Below are 10,633 nucleotides of genomic sequence, written 5' to 3'. Positions count from 1 at the left end.
CTGGGAGCAGAGGAAGACCACTGTACACAAACTGATGTATTAAACAGGTTAAAGGGTAAATCTGTAGTCTGCTGAGTTACTTTTCACTGACTGCGGCTGCCAGAGGTCATTGCCATATGCATATATTGTCTCTCATCAGCAGTGCCAACTTGTGGTCCTCCTGTTCTGTTTTTAATCCTTTAATGTGCTTCTGCATTCTGGCTGCTTCAGCCAGAGGTTCCATTGACATGACATTTACAGCTATGATAAGTACAGCTCATATTATGAGCTAAGTACCTCTTAAAACAAAAGCACACTGTTTGCAGTTTATTAAATGCATCTATACTGTAGCCATAAGGAAAGGCATTCATAGTGTATTATAATGCATTCATAATGCTTTATGACTACACTCATAAACACGTAATGCTTTCTGGTGCACCATATCAACAGTCATTAATCATTGTGGCTATGACTTATTAGAAATTATAAATTCCCGTGCCTAATGGATGCTAGACTAGTTATAAACTAGAGGTTGAATGATGGGGCTTATAATGCATTAGGACTGCTTATACTCACCTATACACACACCTCAACAATAGGCTGTAGTAAAGACTTGCAGTACGCTCTCATGGTCCACACAGTATTAGGAGTTATCATAGTATGTGTTAAGTGAAGTACTCATTGATGCCTCTATAATAAATGCATGTTTTATTGTAGTTATTATTGTTTCATTGTTATGTGTAATTCATTTTAATGCATTTCAAAGATTCTGTGCTGTAACATAAGTGATTACTATGTACTACTATTATTGAGGTGTGTACAGGAGAGAATAAGTAATAATAATACCATGTGTCAACCATCCAAATATGCTAATGAGTAACTCAAACTAATAACATTTATTCACTACACTCAGATACAGTTTTTTTAGAGGGATGTGGTCCAATAGGATCTGTTTTCAAACCCGTGCTGTGGTTGGGGATACCAAGTTAACCTATTGTATCAGCTTTCACATAATGTCACTCTCCCCACCAGGGGAGATGACAAAGATGTTCAGGCTAATGGTACAGGTACCCCTGAAGCACATACTGAGCTCCAGAAACCTGAGAACAGTGAACAAACACAGAACTGTCCGGTTAAAGGAGGGAAATGCACCTGAGCCACTTTCCACTGACCGCCAGCAGAGGGTGATATATGGTGTTTGACACGCAAATAAACAGTTAATCTTGTCATCTCAACCTAATATCAAATGTATATCATATATTAGAAACACTTTGTATGAAGACCACATCATAACTCTTTATGATGACACTAGTGAACACACGATAAGGACTCACAGGGTGCCATAATGGTCCATGCAGTATCATAAGTTACTTATCATTGTATATGTTAATGTGTAATTCATTTTCATGCGTTGAAAAGATTCTGTGTTGCTTCATAAATGATTATTGTAATGCAGCATAGATTCCAAACAGAGTTGGGGGTGTTCTAACCATCAACAGCTGTGTTCAGCTACTGTAACAGTTACACCCATTATAACCCCTGCTCTCACTCTCTCTCTCTCTCTCTCTCTCTCACACACACACACACACACACATTACAGCTTGGTTGGGGGACACACAGGTAAACTAAACGTTTACAAATTTATTTGCAAAAAACTGTCAAAAACTAGCAAGCAAATCGAGAGTGAATGGGTGAAAATAAGCCGTGAGGGTGTTATGTTTTAAAAGCCAAAGAAAAGGTAACACAGTTAAACACCCACACACACCTCTACAGAGCAGACTCCACAGAGTAGAGGTGTGTGGGCTCAGACTGTCTTGAAACCAGAATTTTATAGCACTGATGCGTTTGTGTGGCTTGTGGGAACTTAAAAAGCTCAAAGCACGACTGTATGTATCCAAGTACAGCCTGGCAGAGCTCCTGTAATGGCTGTAGACTCTTACAGTGATTGTGGTCTGTTTTTGAATATATTTATCCCTTTAATGTGGTCCCTTTGCTCTTATGAGACCTGTTTTAAAATTGTAATTTACATAGCTGACAAACATTTTTGATATAGCTGATATAGCAAAAATTTGTTCTGAGCTCCTCCAGTATTCACAAACTAGAATTCTTTACTGTAACCATCAGTGAATTAAAGTTATGATTCTACAAATGTAGAGTATAATGGTCTCAGACCTGTTGCTCCTGCCCCTCCCACATCCACATGATTGATGGTTGTCCATCACAAACCACCTCCTCCTCCCCTGCCATCTAGCACATAAAGCCCCATTTCCCCACCTTTGTGGTTCCAGTTTCTTCCACCTGATTCCCAATTCATCATACAGTGGGATGGACTGCAGTACTTATGGTAGGACAACTATTCCTCCGTCTGTTCAGTGCTTCATCACTCTTAAGTAAATATCAGGATGAATTCAGTTAAATTCCTTGTTTGTTCCAATTCTGTTATCGTATAGTAAATAACGCATGGTTTAGTAGACATTATGGAAACAGCTTACTTTATCATGCTATTCAGTATTTTACAGCAGTATATAAATTTTAAACATTTCATGACTGCTTTATGACACAGTATAATGTAGCTGTAAGCAGATATAATGGCATTTTAAGTGTTTCTTAATTCATTTATCAGTAGTGGTTTTTTCCACAAAGCATCTGCCGTCTAAACAATAATGAATGGTGCAAACATAGTTTGTATTAAAGTCATCCACAGGCAGTTTAAAACAGCCCATTGATAACTTTAAACGACTTTAAATGTGCTTGAAACTCATCATGACATGTTGAGCTTGCTTCAATCTTTACCTTGGAAATAGAAGTTTGACAAAGAACTTAAGGTCCACTTACCAGATTTCTCCAGAGCTTTCAGCTGCATTTTGCAAGTTGGTTCCCTTGTCAAGGAGAGGGAAGGAGTAGATAAATAAATGGTTAGAAATATAATAAATTAACATAATAAAGTAGAGTGGCATGTCCTGAAAAAAATGTGTGTGATTGTTGTGCACGTTGACACTGACTGGCATCATATGTGGATGACCTTCCAATCATTTCAACACACTGAGTTAATGTATTGGCTGAGATTTAGATACAGCAGAGCGAATGGAGACTTTGAATCACTTCAGCCTGAGATTTTCATGCATCACAGTAAATTACTCTATAAAATAAACACAGTATGTAATAATGAACCTTTTAACACCTGGAGTTTGTACTGTATAGTGATGCTGCGTTATGAACACAATGACACCCAATGAGCCCTCATGGGACTTTAATATAATTTGCAAAATGCTGTAGCATTTTTTGTGTGTAACATTTGTTAATTGTGAGATGAGTTGCAAAACAATAAGTAAGAATAATAATAAGCAGCTTGTCTAAGATAATAAAAAGGAATGTGACTGCTGCTGCAAAGCGATCATACAAAGAAATACTGAATGTTTCATGTTAGCACAAAATATGAAGACATATTTCATTCAATTACAAGTAGGAGTTAAAAAAAATCATATAATGCTTATAAATGTAAAGAGAAGGATTGAAATTACAATATAGGTAAGGACATTTGTTTGTGATTAAATCTTAAGTAAAAAATACTTTATAAATTCTGCTTTTGAAGGCTTTATAATACGTTGTTGGTGTGAAAATGAAAACATTTCTGACCCAAGGGTCTGTTTGTTTCATTGTTGGCCCAGAGCTGGATACCCTGGAGGTTCCTCCTCTCACCCCAACCAGTAAGGAGGTCCTCAGCCAGGCCGTGAAGGCCAGTTTTGCTGGATTTGCCCAGGAGAGAATCAACCATCACATTCCACGGGGTACAGCCTCAGCCATATGCAAAACATTTCCCCCCTCAGCACAGCAGAGAACATTTTTATTTGACAGGTGCATTCAGAGCTATACCTAGTTCATATCTGCGTTTTTTTTTTGTTTTTTTTTCAGATCCTACCTTGTGGTCTGAGTGGGAAGTGAACTACTGGCTGGACTGGTGCCAGGCTGAGTTTGGTCTCCACTGCCTGGGTTCAGACCTGCGAGGCCTGCATGGTGGTGAGCTGTGTGGCCTGGACAGAGAGGCTTTCCTGGGCCTGATGTCCGACTGCACTGCAGCAGAGATCCTGTGGGAGCATCTGGAGGACATGAAGAGAGGTAAAGGCACTGTTCAACCAAAAAAGGATTCTTCCATACTCACACACATGTTTATGCATTAAGGTATTACCCTGCCTTTAATACATTTCTTCACTCATCAAAGTCTAAATGAGTCCCATAGTTTTCTTTAAAAATATACAATTTAAAGTACGTAATATATGATAGAAAAAAACAGCAATATTCAAATTCAGATGAAGTAACAATATACTTGTGTAATTAGTCGGAAAATTAAAAATTCTGCAAGACGAAACAGACAGGGCATATGTTGATACGCAGTAATAGTCCACATGAGGGACAATGAGGGACTAACACACGCACATGTTTGCATACACTTATTTGTATTGTTTAATTTTTAATCTTGGTTTTTGTTATTTCACACTTTTCACACAAGCTTTGGCAATGTAAACATTTGTTTAAAAATGCCAATAAAGCCAGTAGAATGAGTATGACTACAATTTTTCATTGTCCACATACACAATACTGTCTTACTGCCAGCTCAAATCATCAGATGTCCTATTAATTAACATGTCTTCTCCAACCTTTGGCTCTTGTCATTACTGTAATTACTACTATTACATATCCTTACTACTTGTTATGACATTATTCTGAATAGGTTTATGATTCAGTCGTGGATCAGCGGTTAGGGTATCGGACCCGTAACCGGTGGGTTGCTGGTTCGATTCCCCGTACCGGTGTCCATGGCTGAGGTACCCTTGAGCAAGGTACCTAACCCCCACTGCTCCCCGGGCGCTGCACGCGGTCGCCCACTGCCCCGGGTTTGTTGTGTGTGTGCACGTCACTTGGGTGGGTTAAATGCAGAGCACGAATTTCATTGGAGTGAGTTCCCTCCAATGACAAAATATGTCACTTTCTTTCTTTCTTTCTTTCTTTCTCTTGTCTATGTCTTCTCAGAAAATTACTCAGACTACATTCAGGAGCATTCAGACAGACATGGTTATCATGTTCAGTATCATCCCACCGAGAGGACAGACCTTCACCCTCTGGAACCTGTAAATGTACAAGATCAAGACTACTATCAGGTGAAAAGAGCAGATCCCTGCAGGGACATGAACACCGCTGCTCTGCAGGAGACCCGAGGGAACCAAGGTGAAAACTTCAGACATTTATACATTAACATATGCTTTATATGGTGTAAATTAGATGACAGTGAATCAGTTCAGTGTTTAGTCATTTAATGCAGCAACAATTCCATTTTACTTAGCGTCAAATTATATTTTACTAAGATGATGATAAAATGCAATTGCTTTCTAAATCCAAATGACACTTTTGTCTCGGACCTGTTACTGGTCTCAGTCATGCTTACAGATGAGACGGTGGTTCTTAAAGTGTTCTTTTAACAGACATTATATGGTTTTATTCCCATAGGTTTTAAGATATTGTCTAAGATTTCTGGCCCCACTTCCTACCAAAGAAACTGTGCCTAGAAAACATCCTAAATTTATGACTATTTAGCAACTAATGACTGTGTAATGTGAAGTAAGTTCCGAGTAGTGACAAAGCTACAGAGAGCTCCCATATTGTGCAGCCTGTTTCAGCTCATTGCTTAGGCGGCCACAGCAGAAGGCCGTCTCCACTGAGTCTGGTTCTGTTTGAGGTTTCTGCCTGTTAAAAGGAAGTTTTTCCTCGCCACTGTCGCCAAATGCTTACTCAGTGTGAGGTTTTGTCCTGGGACCTGTTTCTCTCTGATTCTCTTCTCTTAGGTTGTTTTTTTTTGTTGTTGTTGTTGCTGTTGTTTACACACCTGTAAAGTGTCTTGAGATAATTATGTTATGAATTGGCGCTTTAAATAAAATTGAATTGAATTGAAAAGGTTTTGTAGCCCACAAATTCCTATCTCACAGATGAACGATGCCATTCACAGCAGCAGGTAGTACAGTACCTGTTCAGCAACAAACAAAAGACAGTCAGTGTTAGCAACCGGCTGATGGACATAGTGGAGCATTTGGCAGCTAAAGAGCCAGGTATTTGTTGAGGAGTACCTGTAGGTGGAAAGCAAATGGTCAATGAATACTGGACTTACTGCAGGTGGACACAAACACACTAAATTAGTGCTAATGTTGCCCTGTGTTTGCTGGATGTGCAAATAAGCAACTTTTTCCTAACACATAAGTAACACTAGTAAGTTTTACCACTTTATTTAAACTTAAAACATTGCAGATAAATACTGAATATAGAATAAATAATATAAGCGTGCTGATTGGAAAATAAAGAAAAATTTGGGTGTGGTGGAGTGATTAATGCAATTAAATGCTCCCCCCCTTCATTAGCCGGCTCCCGGGTGCTTGATGCTGCCCACTGCTCCTGTGTGTGTTTCACTGCATGTAATTTGCTGGGTGTTGCATTTGTGTGTTCAACTAAGGATGGGATAAATGCAGTAGTAAAATTCAGTATGTGTGTATGTAAAAATATATATATACTGCCAATAAAAAAAAGTTGATTCTTAGTTGATTCTAAAAGAAAACTACAACAAGCTGCGTTTATCCAATGCATCCAATGTAGTTAATTTATTTATTCATTTATTCATCATTTTGTGTTTGTAGAGACAGTCTCTGAAGTGGAAATTGCTCACAGTGACGACTCTGACATCATGGGCTCTATGTTGTGGACTGCTCCCCTTCAGGATATAGAGACAGTGACGGAGGAGACTGTCTCTGAAGATGTCTTCACTTTACCACAGCCACACAGGAGCTTTAAAGAATATGTGGGCAACAAAACCGATCTGGGCAGAGCCGTGATACCAGCAGCTATCCTTGCTGGTTACACCGGTGAGTTGTCTTTGAAGAAAACTAGTACTAGATAGTGTTTCATAAATCTTTCATATCTCATAAAGATTTGTATGTGGGTGTTAAAAGTATTTTATTTCTTTCCACAATATTTCAATAGGAAGTGGTCCCATTCAACTGTGGCAGTTTCTGCTGGAGCTTCTCACAGACCGCAGCTGTCAGTCATGTATAAGCTGGACAGGAGATGGGTGGGAGTTCAAGCTGACGGACCCTGATGAGGTACATAATGCATGAAACACGGCGGATCCCCCTAAGCCCTGCACACATATGTGGCAGGAGTGGAATTCAATCATCATAATTACGTTTAGAAGTGTATAATTAGCATATAATCTCCTAAAATTAAGAAACAGTCTTGCGGCAGTATTCATGGACTTTCCCGCCAGAGGTACAACAGCATCTCAAAAGTCTTGTCCTCGTGGTGAGCTTGACAGGTTTATGTACTGCAAGCTAACAAGAACAAATCAGTAGTAACCTTTAAAAAAAGCACAGTTTTTACTGTCAGTCTGAGATATCATGTCGACTAATATGATATTCACAAACTTTTCACTGCATCCTGGACGCTACAAATGCCATTAATACTGCTTTTACCGCAACTGTTCTTTCCAATGCATTAGGGGCAGCTGATAATTTAATATTATCATTTATCAAGATTAAATGAAATCATATCATGAATGATGATATGATTAAATGAAACAAGCTGTGATAAAACAAACAAACAATATAGTTATTATTAATAATATTATTATTATAAAATAGTTAAATGACATTCATTTTTAATCCATGATTAAATGAAATTAATTCATGGAAATAGAAAATTGTGCAGCTCAGTTCAGTGATCACCGTTATCCCTTGACAGTGTTCAAAAAATAGCTCCAGTTCATGCAATATTGTTTGTAATTCTCTTTCAGTCAAGATGAGATCTGTGGCTCTGTGAAGCCTATTTTTATAGACCTTGGGAGTTAAGATGTAGCATTGTCTCCAGGTGGCCCTGCTGTGGGGTCGGAGGAAGAACAAACCCAAGATGAACTACGAGAAGCTCAGTCGTGGTCTGAGATACTACTACGACAAGAACATCATCCGCAAGACAGCCGGCAAGCGCTATGTCTACCGCTTTGTCTGCAACCTGGAAGGCCTGCTGGGATATGAGCCTGGGGAGCTGCACGCCATGTTGGACATCAGTAACAAGACTCAACAATGACCTCAACAAACAAGGAGCAAAGAGACACTTTTAGAGATCCTTCAGTTTTTTTAACTGAAAGAGAACTGACCATCTGCTGTTCAGAAGGTGATACACATTGTATATACAGCTAAAGTATTCATACCCCTGGAACTTTTCCATATTTTGGCATGTTACAACCACAAACAAAAATAAATTTTATGGGCATTTTATGTGAAAGACCAATACAAAGCAGTACACACTTGTGAAGTGGAAGGAAAATAATATTTCAAAGCTTGGCATTTCTACATTTTTTTTACAAATAAAAAACCGAAAAGTGCAGCATGCAAAAGTATTCAGCCCCCCTGAGTCAATACTTTGCAGGAACCGCCTTTCACTGCAATTACAGCTGCAAGTCTTTTGGGGTATGTCTCTGCCAGCTTTGCACATCTACAGACTGAAATTTTTGCCCATTCTTCTTTGCAAAACAGCTCAAGCTCAATCAGGTCAGATGGAGAACGTTTGTGAAAAGCAGTTTTCAGATCTTGCCACAGATTCTCGGTTGGATTTAGGTCTGGGCTTTGACTGGGCCATACAAACACATAAATATGTTTAGTTTTAAACCATTCCATTGTAGCTCTGGATTTATGTTTAGGGTCGTTGGTCCTGCTGGAAGGTGAACCTCTGTCCCCAGTCTCAAGTCTTTTGCAGACGCCAACAGGTTTTCTTTCAAGATTGCCCTGTGTTTGGCTCCATCCATCTTCCCATCAGCTCTGACCAGCTTCCCTGTCCCTGCTGAAGAAAACCCACAGCATGATGCTGCCACCACCACGTTTGACAGTGGGGGGATGGTGTGTTCAGAGTGATGTGTTAGCTTTCCGCAACGGATAGCGTTTTGCTTTTTGGCCAAAAAGTTCAATTTTGGTCTCATCAGACCCTTTGTCCCCCACATGGCTTCTGGCAAAAGGGACTTTCAAGGGGTTTTTTTCAACAATGGCTTTCTTCTTGCCACTCTTCCATAAAGACCAGATTTGTGTAGTGCATGACTAATAGTTGTCCTGTGGACAGATCCCCCCACCTGAGCCGTGGGTCTCTGCAGCTCCTCCACAGTTACCATGGGCCTCTTGGCTGCATCTCTGATCAGTGCTCTCCTTGTTCGACCTGTAAGTTTATGTGGACCGCCATGTTCTGGTAGGTCTGTAGTTGTGCCATACGCTTTCCATTTCCAGATGATGGATTGAACAGTGCTCTGTGAGATGTTCAAAGCTTGGGAAATGTTTTTATAACCTTATCCTGCCTTAAACTTCTCCACAACTTTATCCCTGACCTGTCTGGTATGTTACTTGGACTTCATGATACTGTTTGCTCTCCAGCATTCTCTTAAACTTCTGTGGCCTTCACAGAATAGCTGTATTTATACTGAGATTAGATTACACACAGGTGGGCTCTGTTTAATCATTAGGTCAACATTCGATCATTCAGCAATCATCAGGCAACTTCTGACTTCACTCAGAGAAAAGGGGGCTGTATACTTTTATATTTTTTTTATGTCACAGTTTTCAGTTTTAAATTTGAAAAAAAAAAAAATTGGAAATCATGTTTTATTTTCCTTCCACTTCACAATGGTGTGCTGCTTTGTGTTGGTCTTTCACATAAAATGCCAATAAAATTTATTTATATTTGTGGTCATGATGTGACAAAATGTGCAAAAGTTCCAGAGGTATGAATACTACTGTATGTGTGTACATGTATGGCAGGATGCTGAAATTATGTGTTTCATGTAAGTCCTAAACCTTCACAAGTGGAGTGTAGCACTTTATCTTGACTGTTTATAACTCAAACAATAAGACACAGCAAACTGATTCATGTCATTTATTATTCTGAGAACAGATAAGACTAATGAGTCGGGTTGTCCATATACTGTGTTCTACATAATACTGGCCTTTTATTTAAAAGAAACTGTAATGATAAGCTACATTATGTTTTAGTCCATTCACTATGTGGACATGTAGAGTCAATATTACAAAGGAATTTTGTAAGTAAATGTGTTTTTCTTTCTATTTGAGAACATCATGTTCTTAGGCTATCGAACAAAGAAATAAAATGCACTTTGAGGACTTCTCATTCATGTTGGCTTGAAAGATGCTTTTGACATCTCAGTCTGATTCTAGGAAACTGCACTTTGAAATAACAACATCAAGTCAAGTGCAGCCATGCAGTGGATACAGATGAACACTCTGGAACATTCTGAGTAAGGGAAATTTCTGAGCAAATATCTACAAAACTAAAAGTTCTCCCATCAACTTAACTTCATGTTAGCATGCTGTCATGGTGACGTAGACGTTCCATGGTAAGATGCTAAACGCCAACAGCTTTTAAATGGCTACTGTTTCAAATCTGAACACCCACTTGGCATTGTTATGGAACTTTCACACCAAAATTACAATTTAACATTAGTACACACACACCGTGCAAATGCTCAGTGCACTCCAAAAAAAAAAAAAACCTTCCAGTGAGAAACCAAGCGGAAAGGTGATTTGTCTGGACTTGGGTGGCGAACACACAACCTGAGAGAATC

General features: G+C 39.1%; 1 protein-coding gene across 1 annotated transcript; it reads left to right on the top strand.

Annotated features, from left to right (window-relative positions):
* Nucleotides 1-3,598: 3,598 nt before the first annotated feature.
* LOC124055029 (transforming protein p54/c-ets-1-like) lies at nucleotides 3,599-8,245 on the top strand. The gene is made up of 7 exons (XM_046381623.1): nucleotides 3,599-3,767; nucleotides 3,892-4,095; nucleotides 5,008-5,202; nucleotides 5,958-6,077; nucleotides 6,648-6,881; nucleotides 7,000-7,118; nucleotides 7,882-8,245. Exons 1-7 carry the CDS (start codon nucleotides 3,599-3,601, stop codon nucleotides 8,095-8,097), a joined length of 1,257 nt encoding a protein of 418 aa, XP_046237579.1. The 3' UTR covers nucleotides 8,098-8,245.
* The last annotated feature ends 2,388 nt before the right edge of the window (nucleotides 8,246-10,633 follow it).

Source organism: Scatophagus argus, chromosome 23, assembly GCF_020382885.2.
Source record: "Scatophagus argus isolate fScaArg1 chromosome 23, fScaArg1.pri, whole genome shotgun sequence".
NCBI lineage: Eukaryota > Metazoa > Chordata > Actinopteri > Scatophagidae > Scatophagus > Scatophagus argus.
This window is presented reverse-complemented; position numbering and strand designations above follow the sequence as displayed.

Coding starts and splice junctions, on each gene's coding strand:
- LOC124055029 (XM_046381623.1), top strand. CDS start 3,599: ATGAAAACATTTCTGACCCAAGGGTCTGTTTGTTTCATTGTTGGCCCA. Junction 3,768..3,891: donor CAACCATCACATTCCACGGG/GTACAGCCTCAG, acceptor TTTTTTTTTCAG/ATCCTACCTTGTGGTCTGAG. Junction 6,882..6,999: donor TATCCTTGCTGGTTACACCG/GTGAGTTGTCTT, acceptor ATATTTCAATAG/GAAGTGGTCCCATTCAACTG.